The 20,501-nt window shown below is 49.4% G+C and overlaps 1 protein-coding gene across 3 annotated transcripts in view; it reads right to left on the bottom strand.

Annotated features, from left to right (window-relative positions):
• LOC141156404 (EF-hand calcium-binding domain-containing protein 6-like) overlaps positions 1-20,501 on the bottom strand; it is a 320,593-nt gene that overhangs the window by 221,172 nt on the left and 78,920 nt on the right. For all 3 annotated transcript variants that reach the window (XM_073642612.1, XM_073642606.1, XM_073642599.1), the window contains one exon: positions 7,823-7,932. Coding sequence is in view for 2 of the 3 variants with exons in the window: in XM_073642606.1 (XP_073498707.1) it covers positions 7,823-7,932 (110 nt within the window). In the remaining variant the exon portion in view is untranslated. The remainder of the gene's footprint in view (positions 1-7,822; positions 7,933-20,501) is intronic.

Raw genomic sequence — 20,501 nt, 5'->3', positions numbered from 1 at the left:
ATGTACAAGGATTCCCGGTAAATCCACCAAGGACTCCTATAAATAACTAGAAACACATAATTATACACAAGCAACAAGAAAAACAGGTAACCACAAATAAAACAATTTATACACTTCAAATCCTCCAACGTGCGGGTAACTGGCCTCTAGTGGCCCTAGTGGACCTACGGAGCTGACTGTCTAGCCCTGAACTACAGGGTGTAGGAGCTGTCAAGGGTAAACTGGGCAGCTGTCTACCGGCTCTTTGGCTCACTAGGGGTATGGCAGGCTCACTATAAGCAGAGGGTTGATCCTCCTGTTCTGCTTGTGTGGAGTCTTCTGCCTCCTGGACCGGCTGCTCTTCCAGCTCTACCTGTTGCTCCGTAGGCACTTGGGATGCTGGTTGGAGGAACGTGAGGACGGGTACCACAACTGCACCATTGACTTGAGTCCAGGACCGAGGGAAGTCTCCGAGCACAGTACTAACCATATCTTCCCTTTCCTCTACGGGTCGATGGTCTTCTTGTTCCTCTTCAGGGTTCCGTAGCTGTTCAGGACACTTCTTCAGGTGATCCCGGGATACAATGGCTATGGTCTCCCCTCCGTCTTTACTGATGGTACAGACTTTCGGGTTCTCGTGGCTTGAGGGCAGTACGGTGTACGGGTCCTTCTCCCATTGGTCGTCCAACTTGTGGAGCCGTCTTTTCCTCTTCAAGACCTGCTCTCCGGGTACCAGGGGAACAGCGGGAGCATACTGGTTGTAAGTTTTCTCTTGTCTTTCCCTAGCCTGACAGAGACTTCGCTCCACGCTCTCCTGTACTTTCCGTTACTGCTGCTGCCTCTCTGTGTCCCAGTCTGCTTCTGGTGAAGTGTCCTCGGGTGTCAGGACTCCCATTTCCAGGTCAACAGGTAACTTACCAGGTCTCGCCCTCATTAGGTAAGCCGGGGTACAGTTGGTGGAACCTACCGGGATGTGGTTGTATAGGTCCACCAGATCGGGCAGCTTCTCAGGCCACAGACTGCGTTCTTCCAGGGGCAACGTTTTCAGGAGATCAATTACCACCTGGTTCATTTTCTCACAAAGTCCATTAGTTTGCGGATGATAGGGTGTCGTCCTTATCTTCCGGCAGCCATACAGAGTGCAGAATTCTTGGAAGACCTCCGCTTCAAAGGCAGGTCCCTGGTCTGTCAACACTTAGTCCGGGAACCCGTGTGGACGGCAGAAATGCTGCTGGAAGGCTCTAGCTGCTGTTCGAGCTGTTAAGTCCTTGACGGGGATGACAACCAAGAACTGGGAGTAGTGATCCACGATGGTTAGTGCGTAGACGTAGCCACTTCTGCTTGGGGTCAGTTTTACATGATCCAAGGCTACCAGTTCCAACGGCTGCCGGGTGACGATGGACTGCAGGGGAGTCTTCTGGCTGGCACGGTCCTTCCTTCTTAGGTTGCACGGGCCACAGTCTCTGCACCACCTCTCGATGGTTCCCCTCATGCCTACCCAGTGGAACCGCCCGCGCAGCAGGAACTCCAGCTTCTTCCATCTGAAGTGTCCAGCCCCGTCGTGGTATGCCTCCATCACCACGGCTGCGTCTCTTTGTGGCACCACTACTTGCCAGATTAGTTCATGCGTCCGGGAGTTAACCATTCGGCGGCACAACTTCCCCTTATAAAGGAACAGTCGACTCTTCTCAGCCCACAGTTGCTTGGCTTCCTCCGGAGCGTCTGGGTCAAGGCGAGCCTCTGGCCGAGTCAGCATCTCCTTCACCAGTCGGACGGCAGGGTCACTGTCTTGCGTTTCCGCCCAGTTGTAGTGAGGCAAGGGATTAAACGTAGCAGCTTGCTTACTCCTTACCCGGTGGGAATACTGGATAGTCCCATGACGGTGGAACGCGGGGAGTTCGACTTCTTCCAGTCCCTCTGGATCCTCTCCTACGTCCGGTAGGTTTGGCATCCTGGACAGGGCGTCCGCGTTGGTATTGGAGCGTCCTGCCCGGTATTTGATTGTGAACTCGTAGTTGGACAGACGGGCCATCCATCTCTGCTCTAGGGCACCGAGTCTTGCTGTGTCCAGGTGTGTCAACGGGTTGTTATCCGTGTACACGGTGAACCGGGAGGAAGCAAGGTAGTGCTTAAAGCGTTCGGTGACTGCCCACACCACTGCCAGGAACTCTAGCTTAAATGAGCTGTAATTCTCAGGGTTTCTCTCGGTGGGTCACAGTTTTCGGCTGGCGTAAGCGATTACTCGTTCTTTCCCCTGCTGGATCTGGAACAGTACGGCTCCTAGCCCGATGTTACTGGCGTCGGTGTAGAGGATAAAGGGCTGGCTGTAATCCGGGTACGCCAGGATTTCATCCCCCGTGAGGGCCATCTTCAGCTGGCGGAAGGACTCTTCTTCCGGCTTCTCCCATCTGAAGGGTGGCTTCTGGTTCTTGGCCTTCCTGGACTGGCCTATCAGGAGGTCCTGCATAGGAGCTGCCTTCTTGGTGAAACCGGGTATGAACCTTCGGTAGTAGCCTACCAACCCGAGGAACTGCCGCACTTCCTTTACACTGGAGGGACTTGGCCATTCCTTAATTGCGGTGATCTTATCAGGGTGGGGAGCCACTCCATCAGCGCTCACCACGTGTCCCAGGTACTGCACCTTTGGTTTCAGGAGGTGACACTTGGAGGGTTTCACCTTTAGGCCGTAGCTTGCCAGAGCTTCGAACACTTCCGCCAGGTGTTTCAGGTGGTCCTCATACGTCTTGGAATATACGATGACATCGTCCAGGTACAGCAGGACCTTCTCGAAGTTTCTGTGGCCCAGACAGCACTCCATTAATCGTTGGAAGGTTCCTGGTGCGTTGCAGAGTCCGAACGGCATGCAGGTAAACTCGCTAAGTCCCATCGGGGTGGTGAATGCGGTCTTCTCCCGGTCCGCCTCTGCTACAGGAACCTGCCAGTACCCACTAGTAAGATCCAAGGTAGAGAAGAAGTTAGCAGATCTTAAAGCAGCCAAAGACTCCTCTATCCTTGGTAAGGGGTACGCATCCTTGTGTGTGATATGGTTGATTTTCCGGTAATCTACACACATCCTCATGGTGTTGTCTTTCTTTTTGACTAAGACTAGTGGAGCTGCCCAGGGGCTACAGCTATCCCTGATCACCCCAGCCTCCTTCATGTCTCTAAGCATCCCCTTGGCGTGTTGGTAGTGTGCAGGGGGTACGGGTCGATACCTCTCTTTTATGGGAGGATGGTCTCCCGTGGGGATGTGGTGTTCTACCCCCTTGACTCGCCCGAAGTCTAACGGGTGTTTACTAAACACTCTCTCGTACTCTTGAACCACCCGATAGACTCCCTGTTTCTGGTGTGAGGGAGTGGAGTCCGTACCCAAATGTAGTTGCTGACACCAGTCCTCCATTGTTTTCTGAGAGCCGTTACCTTCCTCCGGGGAAGATGGAGGCAAGGGTTCTACGGACTGTATGGAATCTTGATTGATGGTATACAATTTGGCTAGCGTGGCATACCGGGGCAGGTACACTTCCCTCTTCCCGATATTTATTATGCGAACGGGCACCCTCCCATGGCGTACATTGACCACCCCCCGTGCTGTCAAAATGGTGGGCCTACTGTCTGAGTAAACTGGTTCTACCATTGCCTGGTAATCTCTACCTCTCAGACCAATAGCTGCCCGGCACCAAATCATCATTTCACTTTTCGGGGGCATGGCAATATGGAAAGGGTCACACATTCGCACGCTACCAATCTCACCACCGGAGAGTTCTAGCTGTTGCCGTCGCATCAGTGCCCGGATCTCTTTCTGGAGCACTCGCTGCTGGCCGGAGCTGGCGTTCTTGGCAACCTGCTGTAAAAGGAAAATCACCTCTGCAAGACAATTTTCAATTACATTAGTTCCTAGAGTTATCTTTGGGTGACTCTCGTGTTTGTCAATGTCTACAATGATCAGTCCCTGTGCTGCCAGTTCGACTCTACCGATTTTAATGGTCACCTCTTTAAATCCAATCTGTGGCACGGGCTGACCATTGCTGGCGATGATACTCAAGTCGTCGTCAGGGTAGCGGGTGATATCCGAGTCATTCCAGTACTGCTTGAAGAGCACGTACGGGATGGTGGTGACTTGTGACCCGGTGTCCAGTAGGGCACTCATAGGAATGCCATCCAGTACCACGGGTAAGACTGGACGTCCTCCCACATATTTGTCGCGCCAGTTCGATGGGCCTGGTGATCTTTTTCCTGGGGGTTGGCCCTCTACCCCAGGTTGTGCCAGTTTAAAGGACAGTACCTTGCCATATGTCCGGGTTGATTGCAGCGGCGGCAGATGGGTTGTCCGTCCTCGTTGTATCGGTCGCTGGGTCTTCCTCTGGCCGGTGGGGTCCTCCTTGGTCGACGCCACGGGATGTCCTCCGGTCCGGATGCCAGCTGGATCTTCCCTGGAGTGGAAACCTGTAAAGACTGCACAGTTCGGGTTAGCGCAGCAACGCTTTTAGCTAGCTCTTGGACCTGATGGTGCAGGTCTGGAGCCGGGTCATTGTTCAAAGCCTGCGCACCAGCTTCCACAGGCCCTGCCGACAAGGGCGCCGCCTCCTGGTGGTAAGTGGTAGTGGGGCGTCTGGGGGTCACAACGCCACCTGGTGCCGGTTCTCGAAGCACCCGGATGGCTCTGTCCTTGAACTGTGCAAATCCCAGATGAGGGTCCTGTAAGGCCATTGCCCGCAACTGGGTTCGGTGGGCATTGCAATATAAACCCTCTATAAATTGTTCAGTCAACAGCCTGTCCTCGTCTCCCACGCCGTCAGGGTCGGTCTGCTTAATGGCTCTCAGGGCCTCTTGTAGGTTCAGGGCATAGTCCCTTATACTCTCATGTGCCCGCTGTTTGCACCCGTAGAATCTAAGCTTGATCTCGGCTGAGGTGCGGGTATCAAAGGTGTCCCTCAGCCGGGTTAGTATCCCTGCGACAGTCCTCCCCCCAGGTGGCCAGGACTTTACCTCCCTTTGGGCTGCCCCGGTTAATTGGGCCACCAGGATGCTCACTTTTTGCTCCTCTGTGAGGGGGTACACCTGGAAGAGGCTATCCAGCTTTTCTCTAAAGTCATGCAGGGTATGTGACTCCCCTGAGTACTGGGGTAGCCAGGCTGCCCCCGGGATATAGGGCATGGTGAAAGGCATGACCGCAACAGCGGTGGCGCTGGCGGGGGTTGAAGCGGTGAAGCTCTCCTCCGTATCCGACATCCTTCTCCCCCCTAGTGGACCGTGGCCTACCTTGTGATGATCCTCTTCCGTAGGCCGCGGCTCCGCAGTGGATCGTCAGGGTTGAGGACCTTCCGTCGCGCTCCTGTGACGTCGGCGTCTGCTGGGCTCCTTCCAGGACCTTACGCAACGTCCGGACGTGAGGCGGGGCTTCATTTCTCGCGCGCTTTCGGAGTCCACGCCCCTCTTCTTCCCGCGCGGCGTCCTCAAGATGGCGTCCAATGGCGGGAAAACTCCACGGAAGGCGGGAAGAAGGCTAAAAATGGCGCCGGATGGCGGGAATCTTCACCGATGGCGGGAAGAAGGCTGAAGATGGCGCCGGATGGCGGGAATCTTCACCACTGGTAAGTTTGAACAGTCTTTTTCAGGCACGCAGTACCCGGTGGTTGCGGGCACGAAATCCTGCCGACTACGCCAAAAGTTGACGCGCCCCTGGGCCTGTGTCGCGCTGCGTTGCGCACGCGGGAGCTTACCCGGAGCCGGATCTCTTGAGGGTTGTAGTCTCGTGGCGGTGATCCGGTCCGTGCCCAGGGAGTCAGACTAAGTGGCGCTGTATTAGCGGTAGATGTTGGACGACTACGCCACCCGTTGAGTACAGCTAAGGAGCTGCTGCTGCAGGGCAGACCGCTGAGGCCGGTGGTAGGATTGTGCAGCGTGATAGTATAACCCCCAACGGGAGGGGTATGGCCTCAGGGCAGCCGACGTGGATGATGGGGGTAGCAGGAACCACTCGGAGACGGTACGGTGTAGTTCAGGGTCTTTACTGGTGACAAAGATAGACCCTCCCGGAGTACTGGCTAGCGATTGGGGCCTGGTCAGTCCTTGAGCAGATGGGATCTCCCCTGGCCAGGCGGAGTTGTAGGCCTCCCAAACTAACGATACTCTTCCGGCTACCTTGCTAGAGGCGGGTATAAGTAGCCCACGTCCCTGAGTGTACCGTGTGGTGCTCACCCGTATGGCCGGTGACTCGGGGCCTTCTAGTAGCTTCCGCTCCACGACGGCGGTGCTGGTCCCACGCGTGTGACCGTGCCTTCGGGTTTCTGGGCCAGAGGACCTGCAATCCCCTGCCGGTCGGTTTCTGCTGCTGGATAGGAGTTAGTCCCCACAGCCTCGGACTCCGGGTCCGGTGATAACTTCTCAGTCAGGGCGAGCTCTGCAGCTGCCAGCCCCTGACTCCTTGTAGCACTGCTCCCACAGAGCTCCTGATGTTCTTTTCCTATATCTGCTTCTCTGTCTCTACTTCTTCTCTACTTCCTAACCCTGCCTCAGCCCTAGGTTTATATAGGGGAAGTTCTTCCCCTCCCAGGACTGGGCAGGAGGTGTGGCATGCACAGGATCCCTGACCAAGAGACCTCCCACCTGCTCTCAGACATAACATTGCCGTTACTGTGGAAACCAGACCCCTGGGGTGCCACAGTATCACCAAGGGTGCTCAAGCAACTTTATTTGCACTTCTGACCATGTTGTTGATTTAAAAAGTGTTCTTGAGGTGACAGACTCCTTTAGACTTCCCTCTGCACAGGCGCTGCCCAGCCACGCAGGAGAAAGTTGAGGCAATGAAGCCAATGTACATAGAAGAGCAGAATGTTATAACAGTGGGAATCAGAGCACACCCGAGATTCCATAAACGGAGCCTGACGTCGCTCCAGGGCTGCCAGCCATCCAGAAATTCCAGGAGAGTCTGTAAAATTTCCCTACTTTTTTGCCTTGTCCATAAAAAAAATGTAAGGTGTCCGTGATTTTTTCAAAACTGAAGAAACTTCTACAATTTATTTTGACTGTAGTTATTATTTTACAGTTCACAGTGAATTTAGCTCATGTCTTTATATCAGAATTATAGGCTGTGCACATAAATAACTGATAATCTTAATGATTTATTTTAGTTTTCCAATGTGTCCTTAAAAAATATTATTATCAAAGACTGACCGTCACTTCCAAGCTAAGAGAATAAAGTGCGTAGAAGAAAGCCAGCTCACCTGCTGCAGCTCAATGTGTGGGAGCACGGAAGATTTGTCCTGACTGGACGTGGAGTTACCAAGAAAAAGGATGGGTTTCAGGCTCCAGTTAAAATAATTATTTTATTGAAAATCTTGGATTAAAATAGACTTTCCATGGAAGAGAGGGTAATCAAAATGACGGACATGGTATAAAGCGTTTCAGACGCAATTTGGCGTCCTTTGTCAAATTATTTTGGCTGGAGCTGGAAACCCATGTTTTTCCTTGACAAGCTAAGAGAGCTTTAATTTGTTACTTAAAAAATATTTTTTGTCCATGATTTTTGATAAGCTGTCCAGAAAAAATAAAAAGTCAAGTTGACAACACTCCGTCACACATGCAGCGAGGAGATCAGTTTTCATACCTAAGAATTATAATAAGCACTGAAGGCAGAGTCTTGGGAAGATTGCTGTCCCGCCCAGAGATCTTAACACCCCAGTAACATATAAGAAAAACGTGGATTTCTCTGCAATAAGTTATCAGATCGCAGATATCAAGCTGTCAGTTTCTTCAACTTTCTAGGACTTGCATACACATTAGAAGGGTTGATCCTTCTGACAGACTCACTTCAACTGCAGTGAAAAGCATATTGACATTTTACCTCATCCACTTCAAGTCTGAGCTGAGTTCCAGGCCGAGAAACAAAAGTAGACGTGTTGGTTGCAGTGCTTACTCTACTTTCAGTACGACTCCCGATATCAGCCCTCTGACCTGTGTATAGAGAAAAAAATTCCAGCTCAGGACAATGTAATGTTATGATTATCAGCTGTAGTTTCCATGCTTCATCCATCTACCAGATTCTGCAGGATGTTCTAAATATTCGGAGGCAAACAAACACCATTGCACGCAGTGTCGGACATTAGGCCCATCAGAGGACTTAATTCTGAAGGTCCACCTTTCACTCATACAAAACCAATACATTGTCATTAACCGCTTCACAACATTTGACGTATCTATTAGTGTTGAGTGAGCATGCTCTACACTGCTCGGTACTTGCCCGAGCATCTCACTACTCGGGATTTTCGGCGAGCACCGAGCATTTCCGGGTTACTCGGGCGGGAGCTCAGGTCTCCGCCCTGCATGTTTGGCGCTCTTTACAGAGCCAATCAACATGCAGGGATTGCCAGCCAGTCACTGTAATGCTGCAGCCATGTTGTTTGTGGGCATTACAGTGATTGGCTGGCCGCACAGCGTCACCTCGAGTATTTAAAACCGGGCGCCGCCATCTTGGACACAGTCGCTCCGGATCAGACAGTGTAGGGAGAGTGCTGCTGACCTAGGGAGAGATTTATACTGTGAAATAGGTAGTGTAGGGTCTCTAACGCCTACCAAATCAAACAAACAGTCCTTCTCAGGACTAATATCCATCCCAGATATCAGGCAGGCAGGCAATATAGGAGACGCAGTGGTTATACCAGCAAACGCTGCAATACAGTCCTGTGTGCTCCTGCTGCTCAAATTGCTAGACTTATTTCCCGGTCTCCCCGGGTCCAGGAAAAATCCTTTTTTTTTTTAATCTAAATCCTGTATTTTTTTTTTTTCCTCAGTCAGACTGTCCAAATACGCATCTTATTAACCTTTTGGTATTCCACCCCCCCCCCCCCCCAAAAAAAAAAGAATTGAGTGTGTCTGTGACTGTTCAGACACCAATATATCTGTTTAAAAGAGTCTGGTGTAGGCCAGAAAAATATAACTGTGGTTTTGCAGTTCCATGTGTCAAATCTCTGTATTATCCTGTTTTTGGCATTTTTTGCCGTAAAAAAAAACAGTAATAGTGTCTCCCTGATTGTTCAGACACAAATATATCTGTTTGAAAGATTCTGGTGTAGGCCAGAAACATATAACTGTGGTTTTGCAGTTCCACGGGTCTAATCTCTGTATTATCCTTTTTTTGGCATTTTTTGCCGTAAAAAAAAAAAACAGTAATAGTGTCTCCCTGATTGTTCAGACACAAATATATCTGTTTGAAAGATTCTGGTGTAGGCCAGAAAAGTATAACTGTGGTTTTGCAGTTCCACAGGTCAAATCTCTGTATTATCCTTTTTTTGGCATTTTTTGCCGTAAAAAAACAGTAATAGTGTCTCCCTGATTGTTCAGACACAAATATATCTGTTTGAAAGATTCTGGTGTAGGCCAGAAAAGTATAACTGTGGTTTTGCAGTTCCACAGGTCAAATCTCTATATTATCCATTTTTGGCATTTTTTGCCGTAAAAAAACAGTAATAGTGTCTCCCTGATTGTTCAGACACAAATATATCTGTTTGAAAGATTCTGGTGTAGGCCAGAAAAGTATAACTGTGGTTTTGCAGTTCCACAGGTCAAATCTCTGCATTATCCTTTTTTTGGCATTTTTTGCCGTAAAAAAAAACTGTAATAGTGTCTCCCAGACTGGTCAGACACAAATATATCTGTTTAAAAGAGTCTGGTGTAGGGCAGAAAAATATAACTGTGGTTTTGCAGTTCCACAGGTTAAATCTCTGTATTATCCTTTTTTTGGCATTTTTTGCCGTAAAAAACAGTAATAGTGTCTCCCTGATTGTTCAGACACAAATATATCTGTTTGAAAGATTCAGGTGTAGGCCAGAAAAATATAACTGTGGTTTTGCAGTTCCACGGGTCAAATCTCTGTATTATCCAGCTTTTGGTATTTTTTCCGTAAAGAAAAACAGTAATAGTGTCTCCCTGATTGTTCAGACACAAATATATCTGTTTGAAAGATTCTGGTGTAGGCCAGAAAAATATAACTTTGTTTTTCCTCTTCCACGGTTCTAATCTCCTTTTTATTACCCTTTTTCCATTGATAGTGCGAGTGTAAGCTATTTTACTTCATTTACAATGGGCAAGGCGCGTGGCAAGGGACGTGGAACTGGACGTTCTGGTGGTGGTGCGTGTAGAGGACGGGGCCGTGGCCAAGGTGAAAATGTGCCACAACCAACAGCCACATCTTCTCGCTCCCAGTTCTTGACCGAATTACTAGGGAAGCACACAACAACAAGACCACTATTGCGAACTGATCAGTGTGAACAGGTTATTAATTGAATAGCAGATAATACTTCCAGTTACCTGGGCACCACCACCTCCGGTCTGTCTTCCACATGGTCAAGTTTTAGTAGCCGTGAGTCTTGACCGCATACTCCTCCTCACCCTGATGCTCCTTCCTCCCACCATGCCGAGTGTCATCAGACAGCAACTGATCCCACACTTGGACACTATGAAGAGCTGTTCACTGGTCCATTTCCATATTTGTGCCCCTCGCCTGCTCCGCTTGAAGTGGTGGAAGAGGAGATCCCATGTATCGATGCCCAAATATTTGAACAGCCACGGCTAGAGGAAGTTGACGCTGGCAATTTGTCACAAGAGGTGGACGATGACGAGACACAATTGCCACGAAGTGAGGAGGAGGATCGTGGTGCATAAGTGGAGGAGGAGAAGGTGGTGGATGATCTAGTAACTGACCCAACGTGGCAGGAGGACACGCAGAGCGAAGCCAGCAGCACACAGAGGGAGGGAGGCAGAGTACCCCAACAGGCAGGAAGAAGCAGTGTGGTGGCCGCAGACAGAAGGCGGGCTACCGTCCCCTGTAACACCAACACGAGGGACGTTGCCAGTACAACCTGTAGGTCTTCCAGAGTCTGGAGATTTTTTAAAGGCTCTGCTGATAACCCCAAAAAGGCCATTTGTACCACCTGCCATGCCTGCATCAGCAGGGGTGACAAAACTACCAGCCTGACCACCACCAGCATGATCAGGCACATGGCAGAAAAGCACCCGACTTTGTGGGGTGAACCCCAGGGTCCACGACCAGTGTCAGCGGGTGTCACCACTGCTTCTTCTGCTGTTGTGCGTGTAATAGAACCCCCTGTTGTGCGAGCAAGGCAATCCCCTGTCCATACTGCATGCAAAGATGCCCCCTCCTCTCAGTCTTCACTTATTATGGCAGTTTCTCAAGAAACAGCATTAACGTCCACGTCCACGTCCCACCGCAGCGTTCATTTGTCCATATCCCAGACCTTTGAACGAAAGCGCAAATTGGCAGCCAACGCCCCACAGGCCACAGTCCTAAATTCGCACATTTCACGACTGCTTGCGTTGGAAATGCTGCCTTTTAGGCTGGTGGAGACGGAATCCTTCCGCAACCTTATGGCGGTGGCTGTCCCTCGGTACTCGGTCCCCAGCCGACACTATTTTGCCCGGTGTGCCATCCCCGCACTACACAAGCACGTGTCCCAAAACATCTGCCGTGCCATCAACAACGCAGTTACTGGGAGAGTCCACCTGACAACGGACACGTGGACAAGTGCTTGTGGCCAGGGACGGTACATCTCCCTGACGGCACACTGGGTAAACATAGTGGAAGCCAGGACCCAGTCGGACCTTGGGACGGAACACATCCTCCCCACACCGAGGATTGCGGGCCCTATGTCAGTCAGAGTTGCCCCCACAGTGTACAGCTCCTGCGCATCATCCTCCTCCTCCTCATATTCAGCCTCCATCTCAGATATCACAACATCAGTTACAAGCTGGAAGCACTGCAGTACTGCCTCAGCCAAGCTGCAACAGGCTGTGCTAAAACTCATAAGCTTAGGTGATAAACCTCACACTGCTTGTGAGTTGTGGACAGCTGTGAAAGAGCAGGCAGATCTGTGGCTGAGACTGCTGAACCTTCATCCAGGCATGGTCGTGTGTGACAATGGCCTTAACCTGGTGGCGGCTCTGAGGCGAGGCGAAATCACACACGTACCATGCCTGGCTCATGTGCTTAACCTCGTGGTTCAGTGGTTTCTTAAATCGTACCTCGAGTTGCCAGATCTGCTTGTAAAAGTACGCTGCCTGTCAGCTCATTTTCGCAAGTCGGCTACAGCTTCCGCTGCCCTTGCTGTGTTGCAGCAGCGTTTGCAGCTTCCGGCACACCGACTGTCCCCACACGTTGGAACTCTACCCTCCACATGTTGCAAAGGATTTGTGAGCAGAAGAGAGCAGTTGTGGAGTACCAGCTGCAACAAGGCAATCGATATTCAGGTCAGACTCCACACATAAGACCTCAGGAGTGGACCTGGATGTCTGACAAATGTACCATCCTGACGAACTTAGAGGAGTCCACCAAGATGGTGAGTGGCGATGACGCCATCATTAGCGTCAGCATACCACTTGTCTGTCTTTTGCAACGCTCTCTGCAGAGAATTAAAGAGGAGGCATTGCAGCCAGAGTATGATGAGATGGATCAAGAAGCCGTAGCAGGCGATTACACACAGCCCAGCCTCATCTCATCCCAACGTGCATTGGGGGACAATGAGGGAGAGGAGGAGGAGCAGGAAAAACAGGAGCTGGTATCATGCGCTGTAGACGGTAGTACCTGTACAACTGTCATACAGTCGGTTCAGCGTGGGTGGCCTGAGGACAGAGGGGAGGAGGAGGAGGAGGAGAGCATGGTCAGCCGTCATCTTGGTGAGGACACGGAAGTCTTGCCCGTTACCAGTCTGGCACGCATGGCTGACTTTATGTTACGCTGCCTTAACCGTGACCCTCGCGTTGTCAAAATGTTGGGTGACAGTCATTACTGGTTGGTGACACTTTTAGACCCCCGCTACAAGGACAACTTTCACTCTCTTATTCCTGAGGTGGAGAGGTCTACAAAAATGTGGCAGTACCAGAAGGCCCTTGCTGCAGAACTGTTAAAAAAATTCCCATCTGAACACACTAGTGGCAGAGGTCACAGTTCGTTGACCAACCAAGGAGTACAGGCGAGAGAGACGCAACTCCAATCCAGCAGAGGCAGGGGAACACTGTCAACATTCTGGGACAGTTTTCTGAGACCCGCCCAGCTTACAGGCCCTGAGGGGCGGGGTACTCTCACAAGGAGTGGAAAGTTTCAAAAGATGGTGAGGGAGTACCTTGCCGACAGTACCAGCGTCCTCCGTGATTCCTCTGTGCCTTTTAATTATTGGGTATCCAAGCTGGACACTTGGAATGAACTCGCTCCCTGTACGCCTTGGAGGTCCTGGCCTGCCCTGCCACTAGCGTGTTATCGGAGCGTGTTTTTAGTGCCGCTGGGGGAATTATAACTGATAAGCACACTCGCCTGTCAACTGACAATGCTGACAAGCTGGCCCTTATCAAAATGAACAAGGGCTGGATTGGGCCAGACTTCTCATCACCACCAAATGACAGCAGAGTAACATAAAGTCAAATCCACTGTGTTATTTCGGGAGGTGTATTCCCATGCACCACTTCACACCCACACATGGGTATACGCTTCCTCATTTCGGCTGTATTTTGCTCTTCTCCGTATCCTCAGCCTCCACCACCACTATACCACCAGGGTGACCGTGGTCCGTGTTGCCAGCATTGCAAGTTCCTCTGTCCTAATTTTTGCCAGGTTTGGCTTGGAAGGCATAGGCAAAGACTATGGGAGACCCACTCCCCAATAATGGGAATAATGTTTTTAATATGCTGTACTGCATGGCTCTTGTAAGGGGCATTAAAATCGTCTTGTTAAGCCACTGTGACCTCCACCATTCTTCCAAGGGGCATTTAAACCATCTCGTTATGCTACTGTGACCTCCACGTCTTTTCCAAGGGGCATTAAAACCATCTTGTTAAGCTACTGCAACCTCCACGTCTCTTCCAAGGGGCATTTAAACAATCTTGTTAAGCTACTGCGACCTCCACCATTCTTCCAAGGGGCATTTAAACCGTCTTGTTAAGCTACTGCGACCTCCACGTCTCTTCCAAGGGGCATTTAAACCGTCTTGTTAAGCTACTGCGACCTCCACCATTCTTCCACGGGGCATTTAAACAGTCTTGTTAAGCTACTGCGACCTCCACCATTCTTCCAAGGGGCATTTAAACCATCTTGTTAAGCTACTGCAACCTTCACGTCTCTTCCAAGGGGCATTTAAACCGTCTTGTTAAGCTACTGTGACCTCCACGTCTCTTCCAAGGGGCATTAAAACTGTCTTGTTAAGCTACTGCGACCTCCACCATTCTTCCAAGGGGCATTTAAACCGTCTTGTTAAGCTACTGCGACCTCCATGTCTCTTCGAAGGGGCATTAAAAGCATCTTGTTAAGCTACTGCGACCTCCACGTCTCTTCCAAGGGGCATTTAAACCATCTTGTTAAGCTACTGCGACCTCCACGTCTCTTCCAAGGGGCATTTAAACCATCTTGTTAAGCTACTGCGACCTCCACCATTCTTCCAAGGGGCATTTAAACCGTCTTGTTAAGCTACTGCTACCTCCACGTCTCTTCCAAGGGGCATTTAAACCATCTTTTTAAGCTACTGCGACCTCCACGTCTTTTCCAAGGGGCATTGAAACCATCTTGTTAAGCTACTGCAACCTCCACGTCTCTTCCAAGGGACATTTAAACCATCTTGCTAAGCTACTGCGACCTCCACCATTCTTCCAATGGGCATTTAAACTGTCTTGTTAAGCTACTGCGACCTCCACGTCTCTTCCAAGGGGCATTTAAACAGTCTTGTTAAGCTACTACGACCTCCACCACTTTTTCAAGGGACATTGATATTGTCTTTTTATATCACCGCGAACTCCACCATTCTTCCAACGGGCATTGCATTTCCTCCTAATTTTAGTCAGCTTTTGCTTTTCAATACATAGGCGAACACTAAGGGAGACCCACTCCCCAATAATAGGTAGAAGGTTTTTAGTATGCTGTAATCCACGTCTGCTTCAAGGGGCATTGCAGTTCCTCAAAATTTTTGGAAAGCCTTCCATTCACTGCTTAGGCCAACAGTGCACAGGAGACCCAGTTGCTATAAATGGAAAAAACAGTTTAGTTAAGGCCCTCTGACCTCCATGTCACTTCCAAGGGGCATTGGAGTGCCTCAAAATTTTTGGTAGGCATTGCACTCACTGCATGCCCTATAACTGTGTAGCCGAACCTCTCCTTTTGGTACAGAAACATATCCTACTAGACATGTGTAGTTGACTGGCCTGATATTGATGTGAATGGTCCCTGTTCCTCCTGCTCTTTCTCCTTTGCCACCACCTCAACCATCATTCATCACCTGAAGTTTTGTTTTAACAGGAGTCATAGAACTGGGATAGCAGCAGGAAAACATCCAGCAATCCTCGGAGGAGGTAGGATATGCGCCAAAACTTTGACCACCTCAGGCCTAGCCGCTACTACATACATGCGCTTGCATTCCAAGAAAACAAACCGAGTGTGGACATCCGGCCGCCGGGCTGCTGCAGACTGAGTATGGATACCTCGCTGCCGAAGCAGCCATGAGGTAGTGGCCAGCTTCGACCTCCTCCAAACTAAAAGGCCCCATTTCAAGTGCAAGCTAGCAGTATGGTATTGCAGCCTGGGGGTGGGTGGGTGACAGGTTGGACACCCGGACGCCCCCTGGTGGCTGGGGACCGAGCGTGGACTCCCGGCCGCCGGGCGGCTGGGAACTGAGTATGGATACCAGGCTGCCGACGCAGCCATGACATGGTGGCCGGCGTCTGCCTCCACATGCCTAAAAGGCCCAATTTCAAGTGCAAGCAAGCTAGCAGTATGGTATTGCAGCCTGGAGGTGGGTGGGTGGCAGGTTGCATACTTACGCTTGCATTCCAAGAAAACAAAGCAGATGCTAACTTCTATCATCATCATCATGCTCCTCACCTTGGCACTCTCAACTCCCCTGATGGAGAAGCCAGGGCCCACCGGAGGAGTCTGGTTCTCTGGTGGGCTCGTCCAATGCTGCCCTAAAGCAGGCCGGGCTAAGAAAAGTGTGTGGGGGGATGTTCCAAGGAGAAATAGGGGCGGCTGGGGACCGTTTATGGACACCCGGCCGCCCCCAGGCGGCTGGAGACCGTGTGTGTACATCCGGCCGCAGGGCGGCTGGGGACCGAGTATGGACACCCGGCCGCCCCCTGGCGGCTGGGGACCGAGCGTGGACACCCAGCCGCCGGGCGGCTGGGGACTGAGTATGGATACCAGGCAGCGGACGCAGCCATGACATGGTGGCCAGCGTCTGCCTCCACATGCCTAAAAGGCCCAATTTCAAGTGCAAGCAAGCTAGCAGTATGGTATTGCAGCCAGGGGGTGGGTGGGTGGCAGGTTGCACACTTACACTTGCATTCCAAGAAAACAAAGCAGATGCTAACTTCTATCATCATCATCATGCTCCTCACCTTGGCACTCTCAACTCCCCTGATGGAGAAGCCATGGCCCACCGGAGGAGTCTGGTTCTCTGGTGGGCTCGTCCAATGCTGCCCTAAAGCAGGCCGGGCTAAGAAAAGTGTGTGGGGGGATGTTCCAAGGAGAAATAGGGGTGGCTGGGGACCATGTATGGACTCCCGGCCGCCCCCAGGCGGCTGGGGACCATGTGTGGACCCCCGGTCGCCGGGCGGCTGGGGACTGAGTATGGATACCTCGCTGCCGAAGCAGCCATGAGGTAGTGGCCAGGTTCGGCCTCCTCCAAAATAAAAGGCCCCATTTCAAGTGCAAGCAAGCTAGCAGTATGGTATTGCAGTCTGGGGGTGGGTGGGTGGCAGGTTGCACACTTACGCTTGCATTGCAAGGAATGGGAGAGGTACAATTGAACACTGCCCTGGGACAAGGACTTGCACGGGGATAGTTGCAAGTCTGCATCTTCTGATGCGGAAAGGATCACTTCTGATGGGCACACTTTTAGGCAGTGACCTGGGTATCAGAGATGCTTCCAGGGGTCTTCCCCATTCTGTTCCCATGTCTTTTCAGCACTGTATGCATGGCCAGATAAGATTGTAAAATGTTAAAATGACATTTCCCGGTGAATGCATTTGTCACGGTTGAAAGCAATACAAAAGTGCAAAAACGAATAAAAAATGCTACTTGTGAACATAGCCCAAGGTGCGGAGGAGTATTTTTGTTTTTGGTTATTTATTTTACCTTATACACAAGTCATTACCCTGGAAAGGATGTTCCTTAACATATTTCACAGGAAAACCGTTTCAGTTTCGTCTTTGAACGTTTTATTGTGAGCCCGTTAAAGTGGCTTAATACCTCTGACCACGTTGTTGACAGCAGTGACCTGGGGGTCAGAAATGCTTCCTGGGGCGATGCCCATGCTATCCCCATGTCATTTGAGCACTGTCACTATCGTTTTGGGCACTTTTTAGGCTTTCTACAGACTGCTGGGGGTGCCGCCGCAAAAATGCTCGGGTCTCCCATAGACTAACATTGGGCTCGTTGCTCGGGTCGAGCACCCGAGTATCACGGCGAGCTCAGCCCGAGCTTCGAGCACCCGAGCATTTTAGTGCTCGTCCAACACTAGTATCTATACATCATGGAAGGGAAGGAGTTCAAGACCGATGAGGTATAGATACGTCATGGCGATCGCACAGACACAGGAGCTGTGCGCGCGCGATCGCCGCCGTGTGTTCAGCTAACACTGCCTGCGCAGCCCCAGGCAGTTTAACCCTCTAAGAGCTACGATCAAAATCGATTGCAGCATTAAGAAGTTAGGGAGAGGGAGGGGGCCTCTCCCCTCCGATTGGCACCCCCACGACATCATAGCGAGGGCCCTATCATTGCCATGGTGACACGAGGTTGTCACATCCAGGTCACCAGGCTACGGCAAGCCCCTAGACCATGCGCAGAGGTTGGTCGAAGGGGCTTGTGACAGTGCAGCACTGACAGTTATAAAACATTGCAATGCTTTATAACAGCGATCAGAGTTATGATCTGTGAAAGTCCCACAGAGGCATTAAGTAAAAAAGTTTAAAAAAAAAATTGTAAAAATATTTTTTTAAAAGTCACAAAATAATAATAAAAAATATATATTGTTCCCATAAATAAGTATTATTATGTAAAAGAAAAATAAATAAACAAAAAAAGTACACATATTTGGTATTGGAATGACCCGATCTATAAAACTGTCACACTAATTAACCCCTTCACTGAACACTGTAAAAAGAAAAAAAAATGAAGCAAAAAACTATGCTTTTTAATCATACCTCCGGACAAAAAGTGGAATGAAACGCGATCAAAAAGACGAATATAAATAAAAATGGTACCGCTGAAAACGTCATCTTGTCACTCAAAAATCAAGCCTCCATACAGCTCCATCAGCGGCAATATAAAAAAGTTATAGCTCTCAGAATAAAGAGATGCAAAAATAATAAATTATTTTTTCTATAAAATATTTTTTATTGCGTAAAAGCGCCAAAACATAAAAAAATATATAAATGTGATATTGCTGTAATCGTACTGACCTGAAGAATAAAGCTGCCTTATGCATTTTACGACATGCGAAATGGCATTAAACAAAAAAAAAACATCCTGAATTGCTGGTTTTTGTTCATTCTGCCTCCCAAAAATCGGAATAGAAAGCGATCGAAAATGGTACCAATAAAAACGGCAACTTGTCCCGCAAAAATCAAACCTTCACATGACTGTCGGCAGAAACATGGAAAAATTATAGGTCTCAAAATATGGCAATACAAAAACTAGTTTTTGCAAAAAAAATACGTGTCTTTTAGTGTGTGACAGCAGCCAAACATAAAAACCCGCTATAAATCTGGTATTGCTGTAATCGCACCGACTCGAAGAGTAAAGTCATCTAATCACTTATACCGCACGAGGAATGGCGTAAAAAATAAATAAAACCAATTCTTCATCTGCTGTTAATTTGTTCATTCTGCCTCCCAAAGATCGCACATTTATCCTGCACTCTGCACTTACACCGGAGTTTCCATGCAAATCTCTGAAATACATGATTCAGAAAGAACGGAAGATTCCCTGTAATAAGGCAGATGGAGTCACTTTAGACGTTCTCTGGCCTATGGTCCAGCATAGTCTAAATTTTTAGGCGTACATAAAAGCGCAGTCCTCTTTGTGCACTTCTGAAAAGAAGGACAACGCTGAACAGAGCCCAGAAGGAGTCCATAGTAAGTCTGCTGCCTCATTATAGTGAATGGACGGGTTGGGCGTGTCATCTGAATTACGTCAGTCGGAGATTTAGATGGAAACCCAGAGGTAACTGCTCAGCATAGAGCGCAGGATAAATGTGATCCCAAATGTTATGTAAAATGTTCCCAATAAAAGCTTCAACTCAATCCACAAAAAAAACAAGTCCCCACTCAGGTCCGTCATCTGTTAACGGAAATATAGGGGGCTCCACGTTACGCGTAGCACAAAGGCTCTGTAAAAGCACTATGGCTCCTCGCCCTAAACCACATTTAGTATTCATGTTTGGCATTTCTGTAGCGATGAGAGCTCACCTAATTTACGGGTGCATGTTTCCAGAAGCACAAGCTGGGCACTACAACATACTGGGCACTACAATAGCAGATTTGCAATTTTCACTCGGCAAAATCCACTGCAGCTTGTTTCTGGAAAACACCCATTGAGTCAAATAATCACTACACCTGTAAATTCCCAAAGGGGTAAAATTTCCAAAATGGGGTCACTTGAGGAGGGTATTCTGCTCTTCTAGCACTTAGGGGCTCTGTATATAGAGTCCGCAAACTATTCTAGGAAAATCTGTGCTCCAGGAGGCAAATAGCACTCCGTCTCTCGCCGTGTAGCTAAGCAGTACTGTACAGCCATATATCTGGTATTTCCACGTTCAGTAGAAATTGTGTGACAAATGTTGGTGCCATTTTTACCCATTTACCCTTTTGGTGTCAATATGATCACTGCACCCCTAGATGAATTTATTGAGAGGTGTAGTTTGTAAAATGGGGTTATTTATGAGGGGGGTTCTGCTGTTCTGGCACCTCAAGGGCTCTCCCAGTAGGTCATGGCACCCGCAAACCATAACAGTAAAATGTGCATTATAATATGGCGCTCCTTCCCTTCTGAGCTTTGCACTGTGCCTGAAAAGTAGTTCCTGATTACATATAGGGTATTGGCGCACTCAGGAGAAATTGTACAAACAAACTGACAGGTCCATTTTTCCTATTAGTCCTTAGAAAAATTAAAAACTTGGGGCTAAAACAACATTTTAATGGTAAAAATTTAATTATTCTTGAGGCATATGTAGTGTCAACATGCTCTGTGCACCCCTAGATTAATTCATTGGGGGTTATAGTTTGTAAAATTAGGTCACTTATGGGGGACTTCTGCTGTACTGGCACCTCAGAGGCTCTGCCAGTGTCATATGGCACCCTCAAGTCATTCCAGCAATATCTGAACTCCAAAATGGTGCTTCTCCCCTTCTGAGCTTTGCACTGTGCCTTAAAAGTAGTTTTCGACTACATGGGTATCAGTATACTCAGGATAAATTGCACAATAAATTTTGGGGTCCTTGTGAAAATGAAAAAAAAATGGAACAACAACATTTTTG

Source organism: Phyllobates terribilis, unplaced genomic scaffold (genome assembly GCF_046119375.1).
Source record: "Phyllobates terribilis strain yellow unplaced genomic scaffold, ASM4611937v1 Scaffold_1__5_contigs__length_1240528914, whole genome shotgun sequence".
Classification (NCBI taxonomy): domain Eukaryota; kingdom Metazoa; phylum Chordata; class Amphibia; order Anura; family Dendrobatidae; genus Phyllobates; species Phyllobates terribilis.
This window is presented reverse-complemented; position numbering and strand designations above follow the sequence as displayed.